This window comes from Tyto alba, unplaced genomic scaffold, assembly GCF_018691265.1.
Source record: "Tyto alba isolate M040663 unplaced genomic scaffold, T.alba_DEE_v4.0 Super-Scaffold_19, whole genome shotgun sequence".
NCBI lineage: Eukaryota > Metazoa > Chordata > Aves > Strigiformes > Tytonidae > Tyto > Tyto alba.
The window spans coordinates 381,395-403,936 of NW_024881281.1; the positions used below are offsets into that span (position 1 = coordinate 381,395).

The 22,542-nt window shown below is 39.9% G+C and overlaps 2 protein-coding genes across 3 annotated transcripts; one reads left to right on the plus strand and one right to left on the minus strand.

Moving 5' to 3' along the window:
• Positions 1-156: 156 nt before the first annotated feature.
• TXNDC17 (thioredoxin domain containing 17) lies at positions 157-2,647 on the plus strand. 2 transcript variants are annotated; one of them, XM_042791793.1, is made up of 4 exons: positions 157-410; positions 1,291-1,372; positions 1,662-1,737; positions 2,363-2,647. In XM_042791793.1, the coding sequence occupies exons 1-4, from the start codon at positions 269-271 to the stop codon at positions 2,429-2,431; spliced, it is 369 nt and encodes a 122-aa protein (XP_042647727.1). In that variant the 5' UTR covers positions 157-268; the 3' UTR covers positions 2,432-2,647. The 2 variants fall into 2 exon arrangements, with proteins under 2 accessions (XP_042647727.1, XP_042647728.1); XM_042791794.1 differs by having other exon boundaries at positions 1,662-1,747; positions 2,363-2,398.
• Positions 2,648-3,207: 560 nt separating this feature from the next.
• Positions 3,208-6,575, minus strand: MED31 (mediator complex subunit 31). The gene is made up of 4 exons (XM_032982331.2): positions 6,441-6,575; positions 5,467-5,544; positions 4,756-4,852; positions 3,208-4,038 (listed from the first exon to the last, which is right to left on the minus strand). The coding sequence occupies exons 1-4, from the start codon at positions 6,448-6,450 to the stop codon at positions 3,846-3,848; spliced, it is 378 nt and encodes a 125-aa protein (XP_032838222.1). The 5' UTR covers positions 6,451-6,575; the 3' UTR covers positions 3,208-3,845.
• Between the last annotated feature and the right edge of the window lie 15,967 nt (positions 6,576-22,542).

The following is a 22,542-nucleotide window of genomic DNA, read 5'->3' on the forward strand; positions in this document are numbered from 1 at the left end:
CAGCTCACAGCCCGGCGGCCGCTGCCCGCCTCACCCTCGCCCTCACGGCATCGCGGGCAGGACCGGGACGGGGACGGGCACCGGCGGCCGCCCCGCCCCGCCCCGCCCCGCCCGCGGCCGAGACGGAAGCGCCGGCGGGCCGGGCCCGGGCCGGGCCGCTGTTCAAACCCGCTCCTGGCAACCGCCGCCGCAGAGGCCGCCGGGAAGCGGCCGGAGCGACGCGGAACTGCGGTGCCCGCGGCGCAGCCCGCCCTTTCCCGCCGCCGCCATGGGCTGGGAGGAGAAGCAGGTCCGCGGGTACGCCGAGTTCGTGCAGACCGCGCAGCGCTACCACGGCCGGCCCATCTTCGCGCTCTTTTGCGGTGACAAGGATGCCGAGGGCAGGAGCTGGTGCCCGGACTGCGTGACGGGTGAGGTCCTCGGGGCGCGCCGCTGCCCGCTGCGGGGGCTCGGCGGGCGCCGGGCCCGTTTTCCTCGGCCTCACGGGGCCCCGGCGGCGGCGGAGCGCTCAGCCCCGCGGGGGCCGTGCGAGCTGTGCCCCTCGCGGGCCGGCGGGCCCTGCCCGCGGCTACGCGCTGCCGCTCCCCGGTGCCGGGTGCCCTTCCCGAAACGCGTGCGGTGGGCATCCCGGCTGGGTTCCCGGTCGCCATTTGCGAGGATCCCGAGTGTGCCGGAGGAGGTTGTCTCAAGCTCTAGCTGCGGTTTACCGAGCTCGTGACTAACTGGCAGCGTCGGCTGCGACTAGGAGCTAGCTAAAGCCTCGCTAACGAACTGCCCGTGCCACACTTGCTTCTGTTACCTCCACGGAATGGCATGTAATGTTACATGTTGTTCAGCAGAGGCTGGTTCAAAGGCCCAGCAAACAATTAGATGCGAGCCTTCTGATCAGTTAATTCACCTCTGCTTTATACATCAAGAGGCAGAAGTGATCTACCAGTCAGTGTCTGGCAGCAGAAGATGAAGACAGTGCCTCAGGAAACACCACACTGAACTTTCAGGATCACATAGGGTACATATGGCAACTGCGGTTCTGATGGGCTTTCACAGAGACAGAAGACATTGATTAGTTTTCTTGTGAAAGTAGAAATGGGCCTTCACTCAAAGGCGAGTCCCTTCAACATCGAGCACATAATAAATTCTGCAACACTTGTGAATAACTAGATGAAACAAAATACAGATCCCTACCTGAAGCAAAACATTAATTAGTGTTGCTGGTCAAAGTAGAGCCAGGTGATTTTGTAGCACAGTAGAAGTGTTAACTACTAACAGATCTTTTAAATTACTTTCCAGCTGAACCGATTGTTAGGAAGGAACTTCATCACATGCCTGATCAGTCTGTATTCATCTACTGCCTAGTAGGAGACAGAGCCTAGTAAGTAACTGCTTTAATGCCAGCTGATACAACTTTGCTATTTGTGGGCTGGTGGTTAAATTAGCCTGTTGGAACAACTGACTGAACTGTCCTTTCTTGCAAGTAATTAAGTATTTCATTGTGTTTTGAGGCATACACTATCCATAATGTGATCTGCATGCTGCTTCTGAGAAGTGGGTTGGGGAGGTACAAGGCAAAGACCTTTGAATCATCCTTATGAAGGAATTTTAACAGGCTAACTTCAAACTGCAACTCTACAAGCTGTGCTTAACCCTTTCTTCCTGAACAGCTGGAAGGATCCCAACAATGAATTCAGGAAGAATCTGAAACTAACAGGAGTGCCTACACTACTTAAATATGGAACCGTAAGTGATTGTATGTTCTGGATCTACAGGTATTCATATGAGAATCTGACAGTAGCTTATGGCTGTAAATGAATGTCATGCATGTTTTCCAATATCCTCTTGTTTAAAAAGAGATGATAATTAGGAACAGCTCTTCTACTCTCACCTGTGCACTCCTGGTTCAGTTCCTCAAGAGAGAAGCACCCTGCTTTCTGTATAATGTTGTCTATAATAAACTTATATTAAAGAAAATAGATACACTTAGCATGTAATGGTTATGGGGTAGAGAAAATTCTTAGCAACATATTGTTAGCTTACTGACTTGCAGCTCCTCAAACTTTAAAAAATCCAAATGCTTAATTACAGGAGTGAAACAAGTTGTGTGTGGTATATTCTTGATTCAAACAGACTCCAGCTCAGGTCTTAACTTGTGCTTATTATTTAAATTAGCAGTTACTTTCTTATAAATGCCTCTTCCAAGGCCAGAAAACCTTCAGGCATTTTTACAATTATTCTTAACTTGCTTGCTCCACCCCACTCTCCCTGGAAAAACAACTGCTGGAATATGGCTAATGTTAGTATGAACAAATGGCTATAGTATGTAAGTTTTTGAATTGCCCCTGAACCATCTTAACTTTTCTTTTAGCCTCAGAAGCTGGTTGAAGAAGAGTGTTTTAAAGCAGAACTTGTGCGTATGTTGTTTACTGAAGACTAAGTCCTCCAGTAGTCAATCATTTATGAAGATGTTAATCCAGTCATTTGCAGTGTCCTTTCAAGAAATCAATAACCTTCTTAAACTTTAATGGTTAATTACTTCAGACTGGTCAAGATAAGTGTCATTAAACTCTAGGTCCAAACCTTCCACTAAAATCTTGCAAAAAAACCCCTGTATCTTTCCTTTCATGATCAAATAAACTTGAGTTTGCAAACAGTTTCTTTTCAAAGGAGCTGAGCTCGTATTACAAACTGAGAGAACAGCCTGCAATTACTGAAGAGTAAGACTTAACTGGTAAGTTATACCTTTAATAGTGAAGGGGGGGTGGCAGAAGAAACAGAAAAACCTTATTCTTTCTAAATCTGACTTCATATAGCTACTGAAGCTGCTGATAAGTTTTCAATGCCAAAAATGTTTAATGGCTTATCTGTTCAGTCTGATAAGCTGAAGGCTAACAATCTTGGTGTCACTGATCATGTTAAGTGTTGCAGTACCTGCTCCTACAAGGATATGAAATGCAGCACGAATACAACCTGAAATGCAAAAATTAAATCCATGACAACTGCTAAGATCTGTGTTCTTACAACAGAAACTGCAGAAATAAATGGCAAATGCTTCTCCAATACTGCAAGCATTTACACCTTTTTTCATAAGTTTGTTGTTTTCACTACACATACTATAGAGAAGCCTAAAGGCAGCCACTATGTTTTCTACCAGTAAAAAAAGATTAAGGTGGGCTTACTGTAATGGAATAGATACAGCTACAGCCTATTTCCTTCTGTTCACTATCTGCAAAGTTTATTACTTATCTCTGCTCCATTTCTGCAGTCCTTGACTCATCACACTGATTTCTATCTGTAAAACATGCTATAAGGAAAACTCCATAAGACCCCCAGTAACAATGATTACCAAGTAAACAGAAATGACAAGTAATAGCTTGGTTCTGTTTCAAGGCAAAAATCCACAATTTAGATTTTGTACAATATCATCACTTTAAGTTTGCTCATCTTACAGTTGTGAAAAGGAGTACATGAGGGAGTCCTTAGCCACACGTTGAGACACGTAATTATTCTCCAGGGAAAATGCCTCCTAAGAACAGACTTCTGAGCTACACTTTTTGTTAGCTACTTCAGTATCAGCAACAAAACCATGCTTTGTTTTCAAAATCAAGAATCAATAACTAAGGTAAGTAATGCTATTACAAAATTGTCCATGCCACAAAATAAATTGCAGAAGTAGGTGTTTATCAGTCTTGTATCTTTAAAGAAGTTGATGAAAGAAGAAAAAACCCAGTCATTTGATAAATCAAAAATTAAGTATACACACACACAGAGCCAAACCTACATAAAGGTCCATTCCTCTTGTAAATATTCAACTGACAAAAAGTACACCTTATCACTCTTCCACGCATTTTTCATTTTACGGAGGTGTTGTTTTGTTGCTGCTGCTCTGCAAGGGCTTGCTGGAGACGCATTCTTTTCCGCGAATAGTGCTGCCAGTGAAGAATCTGTTGCTCATCAATAAATTTAGCACACTGAGCATTTACCAGTTCTTTGCGGAAATGTTCATATTGGAGCAGCTCTAACATATGCAAACATTGAGGATACCTTGATTAAAAATAGAAATACTTTAATACGAGTTTTTACAAAGTACACTGAAACTGGAGTCTCCAATAATCCTGCAGCTCATCAGTTTTATCACGCATGTGCTTTAGTTAAGTATCAAACCATGTAAGACCGTACAGATCCCACACACTAAGTTGCTAACTTCAGTATTAGGCGAGTCCACTAACAGTTTATAACTGCATATACATGCTTAGAGTAGCTTTTCTAATGGCTAGATTTTACTAAAACAAATACATAAATATGCTATCTGCTTCCAGAGCTCATTTGAAGAACATAACCAAGAACTGTTTTCCCAAATTTTGAAAGCGTTTACACATGAAAATGCAAGGTTATCCTTTGTTTCATGTAAGCATCAACAATGCAAAATTATTCTTAAAATATACTTACTGGGCCTAACTGAAGTAGTTTTGTACCATAACATTCAACAATTTTATTTTAAACAAATGGTAAAGTACAGATAAAGGCTGCAAAAGGAAGATTCTGTGCATGACTTGTGAAAGACAAGTTTTATAATTTTGTCTATTCTTGCTACATCTGGACTGTCAGAAAAAAAAAATCTATGATGCATATAAACACAGTAGGGAGGACAAAGATAAGGTTATGGGCAAAAATCAAATACTGACATGCTGCTGTACAATACCTAACAAGGTAAATATCAAACCATTAAAATGCTAAAACCTAAGTGATTTTAACACTTACTTCAGGTATTTTGCATATTCAGGTTCTTTCCAATAAAGTAAATATTTAAGATAATTTACAAAAGCTTTGTCTTTGAAGTAGCCTCTTTGTGCAAGAACTGAAATAAAATGACAAATAAGGGATTGTCAGTTACAGATGCGTGGAAAAAAAAAAAAAAAAAGACAAAATTGAAGTATACGTATTCACCAAACTATAAAAAGAGGCATGTTAGTCAAAACTTTACAATAAAATTTTGATAATTCAAACTGAAAAAAGACGGGGAAAATGTATTTTTCTGTCAACATATTAGGCACTTACAGTAGCAAGAACGAACAGCTTTTTGAAATGGGAAATTCTGACTGTAGCATCAAAATGGGCACGGAATTAAATATAGTACCTGAAACTATTATTAACATTAGTACCATTCTATTTTCAGATAAAGGAATACTGTTATCTTGACATTACTTTACAACTACAGACTTGACTACTTTTTTCTCCCTGAGACAGATTTTTTTTTAATTTCAACCCATAAAACATTTTGCATTTTGAAAAAAACACCTGTTAGAAATATAGACGAGTTTAACTATTTACAGACTACCTTTATGCCGTGAAGACCCATTCCTTTTTCTTTGTTTAGCCACCTCTCTCCCTGTTTAACATTGCCAGTAATAATAAACACCGTTAAATTATATTAATTCCTCAGGATCCTGATATTTACTTTTAAGTACTCACAGTTGAGGTAATTTGGATTTGCCAGACATTGGACAAACTCTAACTCCAGCTGGAACCGAAGTCGATTTCCTGTATCATCTGATACGTGAGAAAAACAATAAGAACTGGACCAGCACAATAGATTTGAAAAGTAATTGTCGCAGTTTGAGCCATACAAATAGAGATAACATGTTTAAACAGGAGAAAAATCGTTAACTCCCCATAATAAATACAAATTAATTCAGCAAAGCCTTCATTACATGAATCAAGTGTTGGGCCTGCATTAATGAACACGCTGGGTTTTTCTTTCTTTACAGTCAAGCAGGTGCAAAGAATGGAGGAATGCCACACATTCACAGGACTAAGGCCAACTTCCAGTTCCCAGCTGTGGTCATCGACAAACCTCAGCACTAGGATATACGTGCTTCTGAAACGGCTGCATCTAAACACACCTTCCTTTTTTCTAAAATGCTGCCCAGGCATAGTAACAAGCTCAGGGCTCACAGAAAACTATGAAAAGTAATGCCTTCCACAGGAATAAGGATGCAGAACAGACTGGGAGTGACTGAAGGCCTTGTGCTCCCAGATTTGCAGCTGTAGGGCAAACATTCAAAATGAGGCCGGGGTGTCCGCCGTGGCAAAAGCTATTTAATTGGGAAAGCGGAATTTAGCTCTACCACCACGGATGCACCCCCCGATACCCTCAACACACCCCTCCCAGGCCTCTGGGAGAATACGGGCCGCGGGACGTTGCACGAGCGCCAGGGGCGGCCGCAACGGAACAAACGGGGCGCCGGAGCCGGCCTGACCCGGGCAGGCACGGGAGGGCCCGCGGCCGTGCAGCGCAGCAGCAGCTCGCCCCGAGCCGCCTTCTCCGAGGAAGCGGGATCGGCCCCCGCTCCCGTGCGGCAGGACCGCCTCTGCCCGGGCCGCAACCGCTCGGCCTGCCCGCCCTCGCCGCGCGGTCCCGCCGGACCCAGCGGCATCCCCCTCACCTGTCTCCATGGCGGCCCACCGCGCTGCGCGGGTCGCCCGCGCACAAGATGGCGGCGAGGACACCCGCTGCCGGCGGACGGAAGCCCGGCGGAGCGCAGCGCTAAGGCACGCTGGGACGGTGGCGGCGGTTACCCGGGCGGCGGCTGGGGGCGGGGCCCGCTGGGGGGCGGGGCCCGCTGGGGGCGGGGCCCGCTGGGGGGCGGGGCCCGCTGGGGGGCGGGGCCCGCCCGCCCGCCCGCCCGCCCGGAGCAGCGGGAGGCCGCTTGGGAGCGGGCCCGGGAGGCGCGTACGCCGTGAGGGGACAGAGCGGGAGCCGCCGGTCCGCTGCCGCCGCCGCCTCGTGTGCTGCAGTTTTTCCATGGCAGAGAGTTCCTCGTGAGAATTTTGCTTCGTCGTTCTCAGACGTATGACGACAGGATTTCTCATTCTGCAGTCGTTTTTAGATACTGATTTACTTGGACAAATGCTGATTATTTTAAATTTTCAGTTTGCTAAAAAATTAGTTTTATGAGGAAAATGCACGCTGCTCAGGGGGAGTATTTTTCCCATAACAGACAGAAACACATAAGATACACAGGAATTCAGATTTCGAGTATAACGGGCATCATCCATTTACCACTGTAGGTAAGGGAATACCTCCTGTTTGTCCTAAAGTATCAGGGCATATAATATCTGTAGCTGGAAAGAATATTCAGAGGTTTCAATATCCAAATAAAAACCCTGACTGAATTTAGTACTGGACAAATTCCTCCCTTTTCAAGCTGTACTTCAAAGTGGCAGAAGTCAAAAATCAAACTATTCAGAAATGAAAGTACAAACACCACTGTATTTTTAAACACCAAGGTTCAGTTTTACATAAATCACTCTGAAAACTTTGCAAGCAAAACAAACGAACTTCTGAAAACTACATCTTTATGTAGCAGTCTTCATAAATCTGCAAGCTTTCACCATCTGGGAAAAAAGAAGTCTCATATGCAATGCTAGTTCCAGTGGCATCTGGTGTAGGCAGAAAGACAACATCCTTACACCCACATTTTATAGGTTTGTTTCCTAACCAAGACAAAAGAATATTCTTTCTAATAGTAATACGGCTGGAAAGGCTAGCATTTTGTCAGTGTTAGCCAGATATTATAAACCAGCCATGTGACCTACGCTCTTCAGATGAGTAAGGAGGACGTTTTAAGAGTGCATTTCTCAGAGTTCTGTACTGCCCCAAAAAATAGCAACAGAATTTCTGGAGGAGATCAATATATTAAATGTAGCTGATATTCCAGAAATGACGGGCTTTTTATAAAATGGGTGCAAAAGTTTTTTCCAAATGTTAAATCAGTTTGGATTAAGACATTGCAAAGTTGGTTGGAGGGAAAGCCTTAAGAACTTCTCATTTCTGTAAGCAATTTGGTGCTTATGGTATAAAACAAGTGCTATGTACTTAAGCAGAAATTATTATTTGACAATTTGATCTCTTTATGATCTGTATTAAGAGGTTACTGCTTTTCTAACTGTACAAAATATTTTAAGTTAGAATTCATTATAAGTGATTTTAAAAATCACTTTATTAGAGCTAGGATGCTCCAACAGAAATTAAAATAAGCCAAGTAAATCCATTAACAGCAAAACTTAGAAAATCTGGCTTTCTACGACTTCGTTCTGTGGAGGTTTATAATGTGTAAAACTCTAGCTGAGCTCATCTTAGAGCCCCCTCTCAGTGGAACTGAATGATGGTTTGTCTCTAGACAAGAGTCTTTACCTAGAGAGCAGTCCATCTTAAACCCACAATTACTATCTTAGGGCTCAAATTTTTCATTCTACTTACCTGACACTGTTGTTGCTCTTCTGGGAGGCAGTGACATGGCCTGAAGTGCTCATTTTTGTCATGGTTCTTCACATTTATGTTTTTATCATTGCTGCCATTAGTGAGTCATCAATCCTCCAGGTTTCTCAGGAATACCTTGTGTTCCAGATCTGAAATGTTCATGCTCTAGCATCACAGATTTAATGATGTACAATGTGGCTAAACAACTTCTTGATGAAAATTAATGTTGGAGTAATGATTTGTTCTGTCATGTAAGGGAACTTTTACCATATAGGCAATTCAGTTCCAATTCCATTAAAAGGTAGCTTTGAGGTCGTTGTTGTAGTCATGTTTTATCCTCAGATAGATGGATAAATGCTTGGGCTGGGAAGAATAAAAAGAGAATGACCTTGTGTTTGTGTTTACAGAACATTTATTTTAACTTTGTACTAGACAAGCCATTGTTGATCACTTCCAGAGCAGAAGGAAATGGAAAGGAGAGTCTCAACCCCAAGATACTAAACTATGTTTGGTGTTTTGTTTTGGGTTTTGTTGTTTGTTTGTTTTTTTTTTTTTTTTTTTTTGTTGGGGTTTGTTTTGGGTTTTTTGTTTTGTTTTGGTTTTGGTTTTTTTTTTTTTTCTTTCTGCATATTGGACAGAGACTTGAGCTTGGACTTTGTTTTGGTTTTCATAGCAACATTACAATGAGCCAAGTAAATTTCAGTCAACCTCTGCACTTAATTCTTCATTCATTAAAAAAAAAATTGTATCAATCAGAGTGAAACCAGTTAATAAACAAATGCTGCAAGAGTGCAGAGCAGAACTGTGCTGTTGCATCAGCACCCTGGAGAGGAGCCCAGCTTCTGAGGTCGTAAATTTATTACAGAAGTTGCAGTTATGCCTGGTGTTACATACTAAATTTTCATAACTTGCATGAAACAAAAGCCCCAATGGTTTAGCACTGTCAAACTGGCTTAGATTCACTGCTGTGACAATTGTATTATTAGGCACTTGTGCAACAATACACTGTATACAGATTTCCCTGAAACCTGACAGATTTTTTTTTTTTTTTGTGATTTGCTATTTTCATTTGTTGAACTATTTTCAGCGCCTGAGTTAGCAATTTTCTATAATACTATCTTTTCCTATGCAGTATGATTTTTTTTTTCCTGGGAACTGAGTTACAAAAACCATCTAAAAAGGATTTATGCATAGTTTTTCTTAATAAAATAGGGTTGCTTTTTTTAGACAAGGTTTTAGTGGTTGTGGAATAGTACCATTAGTATATCAAAACATAACAAGTCACTCCCCAGTAAACACAGACTTTGGGCTAAAAGCAGAGATCAAACAGATCCCACGTGTCTGCATTGCTATTCTGGAATGTGATTTCTCTCCCAAGACTGACTTCAGAGGAGAGAATCCTAAAAAAGGATTGGTCACAGGAATAAATTACTACGTAGGTTTGCCAGAGTTAAGTCAAACATCTCAATTCTTGGCCATCAAAACTAGGAATAAAATTTAAAGTCAGAATCATAGTATAATAACTAAGAACATTCTCTAGGAAAAGTTGGATTTTTTTTTCTGCTTTTAAATATCAACTGAGTCAAACTTACAGGGTCTAAATGTTAACATACATGACTGAGCCAGGAATTTTCCATATTGTTGTGAAACCAGTACAACATTGCTGCCTCAGTTTCTCATTTTATAGGGACTAGACTACCATTGCTGCTGTTGTCTAAAAACTGTTTCTGGAACCTTCTTTTTTTTCTGAGACATTCTGACAGAGTATGCTAAAATTATAGTGGATTTATACATAAACCACAGATATCTAACAAACAGAAATAGATGAGATAATGTTTTCTACCTTAAGCAAATTAAGCTTTTGAACGTTGAAAACTGCATTCAAAAAATTACACATGGCTGCAGTAGTAATTACAGATAGTAGGTAAGTGACAACAAAATTAAGTTTGTGACATGTCTTTGTAAATGCTGTATTTAGGAAAACCTGACTCTAGGATAACAAAAGATCCTTCCAGGTCCATGAGATAACATAATGTTTCTACTACCATCAGGTGTTTGATCTCAATGTCTGTATTTCCACCTCTTCTTCCAACTGCCACACAGAACTTTGGACTTTTTTTAATATTAAATGGAGTATCCTCCATCTTGCCAAAAAAACCTCTTTCCTTAAATATTTGAGGTGTTATAAAGGCACTTGATTCTTTGAGGGACTTGGAGATTCCATTTCAGATCGATAACAAAATATCTCCTGTAGATAAAGATCTTGCATGTTTGTGTCCATGACTTAATTCAGAGTTGCTTCTGAGGGCTTAAGGGTGGAAACCTTTATCTTTTAAAGTAGTCTATCCCAGTCACCTGCAGTGTTTTCCACACTGCATACTTGTAACTGACAAAACCATAATTTTTAGCTGGATATGCCTTCCACTTATTTTAGCTTAAATTTTACACCTGTGGGTTTCAGAGAATATTAGAAGCTATAGGCTAGGTTCTGGCATTTTTAGTCACGTTGATTAGTACTGCACTGGCAATAATGCTTTTTAGAAAATGGAATGGTTTATGACGACAAGTACAATATAACATCATTAGAACTGGCATAGAGACACAGCCGTTACATGGAACCACTTCTGGGGCATGAAGGCACCAAGACTCCATTAGACACAGGAGAAAAAGTCTTATCTGAAGTGCTATTAGATCTTGAAGGTGGACACTGAGGAAGCAAGATGTTGCAAAGGGTTTATCTATGACACGATAGTAGAGTGCCTTTGCATCAGAAAGAAAAGAAGATCCAGCAAGGCTTGATAATTGAAAACTGATCAAATGGAACAGTAAGTATTTTATAACCAATGCTTGGAACCCAAGACATCCCCTTTTGTTCATACATTTACCCATTTGCTTGAGAATAGAGTAAAAACTTGTATTGACATGGATAATGACATCTTAAAGGATTTTACCCATAGAATGCAAGACAGAATTCTGCAGACTGGAGAGTATTCCGCTTCAAATATGGTTAAATAACAGAGAACAGAGTATGCATTATGTTATATTTATAACAAACCAGTAGAAAGTCTGCAATTTTTCTACTCCAATGTTATAATTGTAATTCAATAGGAACAAGATCATAGTTATCAGTGACTGAAACAATTGTCAGAACATATTTAATTAAAGGCTTAACTGTTCACTGAGTTCTATTTTTTGAGGTCAAGGAACTGGCAGGTAATGTGCATTTCAAAAACCAGCCTATGACTGTCATAGTAGAACAATCTTCATCTGAAGACTTAAACACCATTCAATGGAGCTGTAAATTTGGTGAAATGGTGTAAAAAGACTTAAAGACTGTGGCTTATTGTAGACTCTGGAATGTGTACTAATGTGACTATGGTACTCTAGCTTTAGACAACCATTAGAAAGCAAAGATTAATTCAAGATTAAATGTCAAGTGTCAGAAAGAATTTTATGTTTTTCTTTAATAAGTTGATTAAAAATATGTCAGTCTTCTGTTCTTAGGACATCTGGAAGGTAGATGAATTTGAGGTCAGCCATTTGCCAGGAACAATATGAATGGAACCTGGGAACAATGGTCTACAAGGAACGTCTTCACAAAGGTATTGCTTGCCATTTGAAGCCCTTTCTAAGGTGCTCTAAGGAAAGAATTCTGCAGCAAGTCAGGATATATGTGGCCTGATCTGAAGGAACTTTTATCCTGTTGAATACCAAACAGGCCAGAAATAAACTAATTTCCCATTAATGAAAGAGAATAAAATTTCCCAAGTATGAGATCGATAGATAAGCTTGCAGAACAATAAACAATGTTATCTATTTTATAAATGGTTACAATTAAGAATAATTTAACTTATTTTCCTTGATATTTTGGATTACAGTTAATTTTCCAAATAATGCTCCAATAATGATGTGGTTTGATCCACTTCCTATGCCATTTCATTTTTAGGCTCTTTTACTGTGGCACTGAGTAGATGGGTGTAGGGAGAACACCAGCAAGAATTATGTATAAAACTAAGGAAGTAATTATCATTAATTTGGAATCAATTAAAACTATCTCCTTTATTTTAGAATATGTTTTGACTGTGTTCCTCAAGTAAGAAAGAAATGGTTAATATGGTGCTGAAACTAATAGGTGTGCTCACGTAGACTACAGATGAGGGCATTTTTCTTAATAATCACAAGAAGAGACCAACAGCTCTGCCAGCTTGGCATGGCAACATATTCCTTACATGAGAATGTATTTTTTTATTTAAAAAAAATAGGGAAGTTTCCTGGCACTGCAGCTGAGAATGGGGGGTTGATAATGTGACCTGTTCCTCCAGTATCACCTAAAAGCTCAAGAGCCAGATGAGACACACAGCGATACTGTGAATAAATGTAAATTTTGGATATCTAGGTTTAGTTTGTTTGGATTTATCCATACCAAACTAGCAGGTAGGGGTTTTTTTTGTAGGTTTTGTAACTGGCACAAATGTTAATGCTGCACCTTTTTTGTCGTTGTTGTTGTTGCTGTGTCCAAACATGAACAACAGAAATGAGTAGTGGGCTATTGCACAGAGCTTATCTTACCTTTCAGAGACTGAGCTCTTGTGTAGTGAATGAGGTCAAATCCTCAGGTCTTTCTGGAAGCTTTGAAAGGGGGGGCTGACATAATGGTCTAGAGAAAGCAAACTGCTGGTAGACAAGCAAAAGCATTCAACTTCCTCATCTCTAAAATGCTGAATGGGCCAAACTGCTGGAACCTGAGCTGCAAGTTCAGATCTAAAGGAGCTTTAGATTTACCTGGGGCCTTGGCAAATCAGAGCTCTCAAAACCAAGTAATACTAATTATATAGAGAGCCAAACTTCAAAATGTTGGGCTTGTAGGTGCTACTTTAATGCTAGTGATAACAGAGAATGAAAGTACATACTGATGTACAATATTGATTCAGACTCAAGTCTAACTTTCCCCAGGTATAAACTGGATGAGCAGCTGAAGTTTATACAGGCCTGCCAGTTGATGTCAGCTAAGGAAAAAAGCTATGAAATCCCAGGAATTATAATACTGATAATAAATGACTAATGTTAATTAAACCATTGGGGCTAAATAGAAAAAACAGACAATTTATATCTATCACCATTTCAACTGCCTGACTTAAGAGAATCAGGGAAGAAAAAAAATAAAAAAATCACATTCTTCTATTCTTGCACAGGAACATCTAACTATACTAGAAATAGCACTGTAGTTACTTTTATAAAGGAGAGAGCTGGAAATGCATGGTCTCCAATAATGAAAATATGATTAGTAAGATTCCTTCCTGCTGGCAAGTAAAACTCTAAATATTCTGTACAGTCACCCACAACCTCACCCACTCATGATGAAAATAACTTTAATTCTTGGTCATTGCAAAGGTGGTGCACAAATAGTTACAGTTTCATGGATGCCTACATCAATATTTGGCAAGAATATAAACCCTCTCTTTAGCTGCATGCCAGCCAACCTGTCAGTGCTTATAGTCAAGATTATACAGCATTCAGGCAAACAAAAGTACTGAATTCCTTAGGGAGCAAATCTAAAAATACCTCTTGTAGGCAAAGCCCATAACCTTTGAATGCCAAGCCTACAGTAGAGCACGCTTGAGTTATGTCTAACACATAATCTTAAGTAATATGAAGTAACCTAGAACTTATGAATAATTACACAACAGTATAAAGCACACCTTAACATGTTACTTACATTACATTCAATTTATTTTATTTTCTGTATTGCAGAGTTAAAATTTTAATTAGTTTGAGATTAATTGCCATAAAAATACAGTTTCTCTGGGGCAGTGTCTTCAAGCTCTCTTGGTTCCTTGCTCATATCTTCCAATTAATTATATCTCTGTTCCTTAGCTGTTTTTCCTAGCTCAGCGAAAACAGCCTATTTTTTTTCAATCTATTCCATTTCCTAGGCCACTTCATGTGTTAAAAAACAACCACCACCCCCAAACAAAAATAAAAACAACTCATCCATTTTATTTTTTTTTTTAGTGTACAGGTTTATATAGAACACTATAACTAAGAAAAAGATGAAATTATAATTCTCACTGTAATAATAATTTCTGAGGTGCCTGATCTTGCAGTCCTTCAGTTTAACCATTGCAAAAAGAAAAGGGGGGGGGGGGAAGTCTCAGGATCTGATCCTCAGTTATTTTTGCTTTCTCATGAGCATATTAAGAACAATATAATACTTTCCATTTCCTTAACTGGCATTTGGGTCAATCATCACCCCACAGATGGATTTACTTTGGAAATTCAAGAAGGAAAAGCTGAAGATTTTAGTGGAAGATGAGCATCCTGGGATGATAACCTAATGTGCTTTTCCTTCACCAAGATATTTCCAAACAGAAAGATACACATATTCTAGCTAAAGAGTATCTCCACTGGTTTCAATGCTGTTGAAGATCTGAAGATCTGGTGGTGTTGGAAAGAAAATCCAGCCCAATAATTCTCAACGTATAATTTTAATCAACTTCATCCTTTTTTCACCAGTAGACTGAGGTAATTTTAAAAAAGAAAGAGAAAAGGGTACATGTTGAATAAGTGCTCACCTGGGATCCAGAGTCACCGTTTTCAGTCCATGTAATGAATTAATCATTTGACTGAATCCATTCAGTGCTGCTCTTTTCAACCTCTAAGCAGGTGAACAATTACCATGTTATTACTGGAAGATGCTATGTTGATGCAGTGTGAGCATTAAAGCTAGCAAGACAATAAAAAAAAAAAAACCCAACCAAACAAAAAAACAACAACAACAAAAAACAAACAAACAAACAAACAAACAAACAAACAAAAAAAAAAAACAGAAAAGAGGCTGTTAGCATAAGCACTATTTTACCCTAAGCAGCAATGACCTACATAATGAACACCCTGTGGTGATTATTAATAGATGCCTACTCATGGAACACTGTTCATTTCACTGGAGACGTACACCTTGACTTTACACCCGTCTGAATATCTTGGCAATCTTGCAGGGCATTGCTTACTTTTTTTTCATGTCCTTATCCCCACACAAGGGTAAACCCACTCCCCTCTCAGATACCTCAGTGTGCTGTACTATAGCTCCCGCTTTTCTAGAAGTCTCCCTAGCCATCTATTGTCTTCACAGCATTTTTCCTAGGTGCTTTGCACCAGTATTATCTGTGCATCTTCGCTGAAGACTAGTATTTTGAACAGTAAATGGCAATAATTTGAAGTGTCATTCTGGAAACACTGGAACTAAAGAAGCAGATTTCCTACAAGCAAAAATTCTATTGATGGTTTCTGTGTAATCAAAATTATCTTGTGGAGTTTCTCTGTAACTTTTCCCATTGTTAGGGCATAACCCGATCTCTCTCTTCTTGCCAGATACAAATTAACCCAAGACTCTCTCCATCCAGGAAACTGGAATCAGCCAGTAGGTTCTGGCAATACTTGGACACGTACACTGGCAGTGTAACTGCAAACGCTGTGCTTCATTGGTCTGCTGTAGGGATCAGAGCGGGATGTAACTTCAGTCAAGGACTGCATGCTGCCTTGTTACTGCTGTTTCTGACTTCCTGTCTGCCGAGGGACCAAGCCTGGACTATACCTGCATATGATCACAGCCTGTGCTGATAAAAGTCCCAGTTAACCTCACCACGAAGCAAATTCCTTGATTTTGCACTGGTAGAGACCTCGAAAACTGGCTGTGGCATACCCTGATCTAGAGACCAAGTTGAAAGTGCTGACTTGCCACAAAAATCCAGTTCAGTGAATCTAATACATCAAATTATAAATATTTTAGGTTCTGTCAAAGACAAAGGCAGGCTCTGAGACACCCTTGTCCACCTTCCTGGTCCTCTAGCTCTGAGGTATGGGAGACTAGAAGAACCATAAAAATACTCAAAGAATCAATTGATTATGCTCAGATGATCTAACATTACTACTGGCCATGGCAACACAGACCTTTGTATGTGGCTTATGACACCTTGACTTAGTCATCTGATAGAGACTAGCACATAGAACTTTTTTTTTTTTTTTCTCTTTCTTTTACAACTTTTCAGGTTATCACCTCATGTATCTGTGGGCCTACCTCCATCTCCAAACAGTGCACCCTTTGTAAATAATCTTCAACAGCCCTTTCATCATAATGAGGACTTTGAGCTCAGATTCCTCAGAGGGAAAAAACCCAAACAAACCACACCATCATTTTGCTTTATTTCTTAAAACCGTGCAAGAGGAGAGATGCAGCCCCATACCCTCCTACTCCTCAACCTGAATGCCCAAGTGTTCAGGAGCTGAGCACTGGATAATCTGAAAACCTAGCTTGAACCTCCCCATAGGATTCACCTCTGAAGCCTGTGGTTGTTCCTCAGATGCTAGATTTCCCAAGTTGAAGAATCACTTCGCTTCCTCATGGGTAGGCAGTACAGAATAAGGCCACATTGCTTGGAGCAGTATCGAAGGATACCATTTTCTTTTGCTGGAAATGCCAACATCATCTGTATTCCTTGCACAGAAAGGCTCATTTTAGTATTTTGGAAAAGAGAGAGGAAGACGAAGAAATCATTGCCAAGTTTTGTCTTAAATCACAGCATACTCATGGCAGCTGCTCTGCAATTTTCTTGCATGCTATCACAGCTGTTCAGCAACAGTTTTTCTTGTTGTCTTAGTGAGTACCACCAAACAGTCCAACTGAATTTTTAATAATTCCTGTGCAGAACAGTTTAGTAGAAGAAAGAGGTTATTCACAGATTGTTCTTTCCAATCAGGGAACAGATATCTGCTATATCAGGAGCATTCAAAAGCAACAGGACAGGAGAACAACATGAGTCCTGCCCACATTTTGAACAGCAGTATTCCTGGAATCCACTCTCAGTTCTGAAAGAATTGTAAAAACAGTCTTTATTCTTAAAATTGCTTGCCACCACTTCCTGAGTGCAAGAATTGCAATAGTAAGTACTAGCACAGCTGTCCAGACATCATGTACATCTTTGGTTAATCTCTTAGTTAAGAGGCTTCCAGATTCCCTTACTACAGGTTCTTTCTGGTGGAGCTTTACTGCAACAGCTCCAGCTATCATACTGCTAGAGGTCTTTATAGGGTGCAGCCTTCTCCTTACAGAGTGACCCTGCTACACAGGCTTTATAAATGCTTCACAAAGTGTATGAACTTGGAATGCTCATCTGCATAACATTAATAAGTATAGGTGTTCACACCTCATTTATTAGGATCTTTTGACTCCTGCTGTTATTGGGCATCAAGCTACAGCAGAAAAAAAACCCCAAAACACTTACCCTTTCTAAGTTTCATTCCCTAAGTGTTTCTCAGGAGGCAGAGAATCCTGACCTTAATTTATTGTACAGACCCCAACCTACTGATGAACCAATCAGAGCAGAGTGGATGAACTCCATACAGCTAGGACAGCTGCTGCAGTGAGCCCTATAAATTAGCAAAGACCTGAGATGTGTTTCATGAAGGACACCTGCAACTAATTAGCTCTCTGAATGTTGGTCATCATCAATTTAAGCTACCCTAAAATAAATAAGAAAAAAAAAAAAAAAACAAAACAAAAAAACAAAGAGCTGAGCCAAGATCAAGTGCCAAAAAAGTCAAGATTTATTTATTTGACTACCCTTCAAACAAGGCTGAAGTTCTTCTCTGATATGAGTTCCCAGAGGGGTGATTTTAACTTCTGTATTTTCAGTATCTTAGGGTGACATATTCAGATTTGCTCTGTATTGATCTGACTTACACGTGTAGACAAATATGATTGAAAACAGTCAAAGGTGAGCTCTGAAATGAGGCATCATAAGACAATTTGGTGTGTGTGAGGAGGACGCTCCCAGGAAAGTTTATGGTGTTTTTTCCCCAGCTTTTGTTATTCAAAAGGAGCTAAAGTGTCCTCTGTTCTGCTCCTTCCTCCCTTGTTCCTGTCCCCACCCCTCTTTTTTAGAGGAAATTCTGTTTTCCCCAGTTGCAGGATAACTATTCTTATTGATGTGCACAAAAAAAATCCTGGGTTTCTGATTTCTGACTGTATAGCCAAGACAAAATATTGAAGTAAAATAGATACTTGCTCCAGAAATAATCATTCTTTAATTGAAAGATTTTGTTAACTTTGTTTCTGGTGCAAAATTTGATCTTCAACTGGCTTGCTAAAATATTTGTTAAGACCCAACCCATGTTATTGTTCTCAAAGAATAGTTCACAAATGAAACTACAACAAACTAGTTTTAGTATCTGGAACATTCGGTTCTTTCAAGAATATGGTTTGTCTACAAAAATAATGTTTTATGAACACTGTAATGAGGCTCACATTCTGACCTGGAACAGTCTATTTAATCTCACTGAAGAGCTGTGTGCCAAATAAAGATAGTGAATAATTTCACGTGGGTAAATAAAGTACTGAAGTAAACATGGAAAGTATAACACCTTTTTTCTTACAGAAGAAACAGTCTCTTTCTTATAACCAGAAACTACAGTCCACATTTACACCATAATGAGTGGGCTACTATTGACTTAGTGCTCCAGAAAAACCTAAATGGGCAAAAAATAGTTCCAGTATAGTTAGCTCTGTTTTTAAAGAGCTACCAAACTTTTTATTAAGCAGTCCCTAACCACCTCAGAGCAGCATGGTATGCCTACCTTTTACTCTGTGCATCCAAATGGTGAGAGCTGTACTTACCTCTATTCCATATAGGACACAGAAAATCCTTCGAATTTCCCTCTGCAAGAAGCAGGTTCTCCTTCACCATGACAAGCTACAGGTATTAACCAGCCATGCAAAAGCACAGGATAAATAAGTGTTATTTTCGGCATATCAAGTTCCCAGTTACCACACTGGAATGCTAAACCACAGATTAAATAACAAAGCATTTGAGAGTATTCTACTACAAAAAGATAAAGGAACCGTCTCTTGATAAATATAGTTTACTTTTTAGGCTTATATTCGTGTGCAAGTACAACAAACAGCATAGAGATTTAACAACGAGGGGAAAAGCAGGGAACGATAGACAAAGAATGCTACATTCTATCAGCATGGACTCATTATTGCTTTGCACTGCAAATTGCTGCACAAAATCACAAGCCAAGCTTTCAAAATTGCAAGTCTGCATTTAAAACTAAGTCATTCAAAACTGAGACAGTGAGTTCCTTTTACTTATCTTCTGTGTTTTGAGCCTTTAGAGCTGATTCTCAAAGACTTTCTTCCCATGCTGTCAGCTTTCGGTTTACTGCTTCCAGTAAGTCAGGATTCCTACATGACTCAAAGAGATAGAACTTCAAGAATCACAGCAAATTTCAGACAATTTGATTGAACTCACAGACTTTAGCAACATCGTTTATTCATTAGTAAGGCAAATAATTTAATCTTTGTCTTAATGCATGAATTAGTAGGACATACTTCTAACTAGTTTTACAGGTTGATAAGCATGAAATACAACATTTCATACTGAAACAGAAAAGTTAAGCGACTTGCTTAAAGTTCGAGTCCAAAAAAGCTTTAATAAACCAGTTTCTGTCTTCTCGCTTTATGCTCAGACTGTCTTTAATACATATACTTTCACAGTCTTTTCACACAGTTTCCCAGACTAATTTACACACTTGAGCAATCTACACTCACACGAAACACTCAGAACAACTTCATCCCACTTTATGTGTGTAATACATATATCATACATACATATAAATGCATAACCAAAGCCTATCACACTCAGAACTTGCTGACATTAGGAGAGTAATTGGCCTCTAGTAGCTCAAACACAGTGATTGTCAGCTGGGTGGAGTCAGTACAACCCTACTGAAGAGCTCCTGGACATGAGCTTTTCAGTAGACCTCAGTCTGTAAAATAGAGGGGATGGTTGACCATTAAAACAAAACAGTTATGGGCACAAACAAACAAAAAAACCTCTCACAAACTATATCACCAGAGCTCAATAAAGGGCAATTTCATGTTGTCATTTATTAGCTACAAGACAGTGGTGTAAAAAGCTGAGTTCATAAAATATTTAAGCAATCTTTAGGTAACTACTGTCTAGGTATCAGTCTTCGAAAATGCTCATCAACCTTCTAGGAACTTTTTTTCTTCTTTGAGTGTTCTGTTGATAGCAGAAGCTGGATTTTAATGGATATCCAGATGATTGTGCATGAAAAAGCCTCCTGCCAATTTTGCAGGTGAAAAATCTTGGCAGGATATAAAGACCAGAGGAGGTATAAAATCTATCCCTAATAACTCTAACCGGACAGCAGCAGAGTTCTACAGGAAATGTTACAATTAAAATCTTAGTAAAGAGTGAATCTTAGTAATGAACAAAACAGTAAAACTAGCCCACTCCTCTACAGTACCATTTTTTGACAAATTTCTCTCTTTTTTGATCATAGTTATTTATGAAACTGTGTTATGAGACTAAGTTTCCTAAGAAACTATTTTTAGGCTTTGGATAACAACATTATTATTAATTGTGCTGGTTTTGTCATAAATATTCACTTGTAGCAATGAGCACTATCAAGTTGTGGTGTTCTGCGAATACTTCTGTGGAGTTGACAACTGTGTAAGATCATCAGGCCCAGGGAGACTCAAGTGCTCAGCTCAAGGACGGGAACATCTTCAGCGATGTCCTGCAAAGCAGATGCAGTCTAGTGCATGGCAGGGTCCTCTTCGTATCACAGACTCTTCACAAAGGGGCCAGCAAAAATACATGAGAGTGAAGGTCTGATCTGATGCAGAAGCACTGCCACTGAGATGGTTCTTCCATACAAAGGAAAGCCAGCGCGCAGATAAATGCCAAGCCTAGCAAATGTCCAGTAATGGGCTGCTGGGATTGCGCTGCAATGCACAGAAGTGCTGGAGACCTCACAGTGACACAACCAGACTGTGTTAAAGTCACAGGTTTATTCACCTGCAATGGGAAAACACTGTGAAAACTATCTGTCTCTTCAGGGTTCACTACTACCCATTTCTTATTTAGCACAGAAATTGATGAAAAAAACAGATGTGATGTATGTAAAAATGTATACAATATGTCATTACTAAAAAGGAAGAGGTGCTTTTGTCTCAGGGAATCACTACTGGATTTTGGCTATGACTGATTCAGTGATCTATTTTTTTTTTTCTGAGATGGTTTTCACCAACTATCCAATTCTAACACATTGTCATCAGATGGGGTTTTTTTGCTTTAGCCAAGTTATTGCTCTTTCAAGTGGTAACACACCTGAGCTGGAAACCAAATTCTGAATATACCAAAGACTGAATTCAAGTGAGATCAAAACTCAGCAGGAATGAACCACCCACTGCTCTGAATTCAGCAGATGAGACCAACCAAAGAGGTGACCTGCATAACACAGCCCTACTTCAAACTTAGGGCTCAGACAGATCACTACAGTAGGCCAAAGAACATACTTGTACTTAAGAGAAAAGGGGATGGACTTTTCCATCCACACTAAGCTGGAGTCTATTTCTGTCTGGCTGCTTTTGTCAGCTTGGTGACTTCTTGATCATGTAGAAAGTGATGAAAGGTTTTTCTTCTCCATTCCACAGACCTAGACGTTCAACACACAGGCAGGAAAAACCTTTGTCCTCCCTTTGTATGTCTTCCCGTAGTTTGGTCATTCATGAACTCATTCACATACATGTAACCATTCCCAAACAGCCAGTACTTTGTGGGAAGGAATTGGCACACAGATACATGAACTAGCAGAAACAAACCCTGTATGACAGCAGCCCATATTGCCATTCTGCAGGTTTGAAACATTCAACATTTGCAGAAACAGTATTAGCAACTTGGTGTTCTGAGAGAATAAAGGAAAAGTCAAGGGCATTCTATAGTGAACAGAAAATAGCAAAGCACTGATTTAGATTCTTATAGGCAGTACTGCCTGCTGCTCAGCCAGCTGGACAGCTGACATGCCCATTAGCCACTAGGAATCACACTCTGCCCACATACAATAAAACAGGAACCGTCATAGTTCAGTGTGGCAGAGTAACCCATCCTGACAAAGTCCACACTGAGGATCCTCCCAAGCTCTCTGTTGGCTCTGGTGGTGCATGTTGTGAAGTGGGGGACAAAGGGATTCCTTTATTCCATCACAGCTTTTGCACCTAAACCAAAACCCCTTTGATGAGAAGAAAAATAAATGCCATGCAAGACACACCTATCATGATACTTAGCCTGCAATGCTGGGAGGGGATGTAACCTAGCTCCCGCAACAAAGCAATTGTCCTTGCATTACTCGTTATAAATAACACATACATTTACTCAGGGGCATGGAACAGGATGCTTGCTTGATGTTGAAGAAAAGCATGT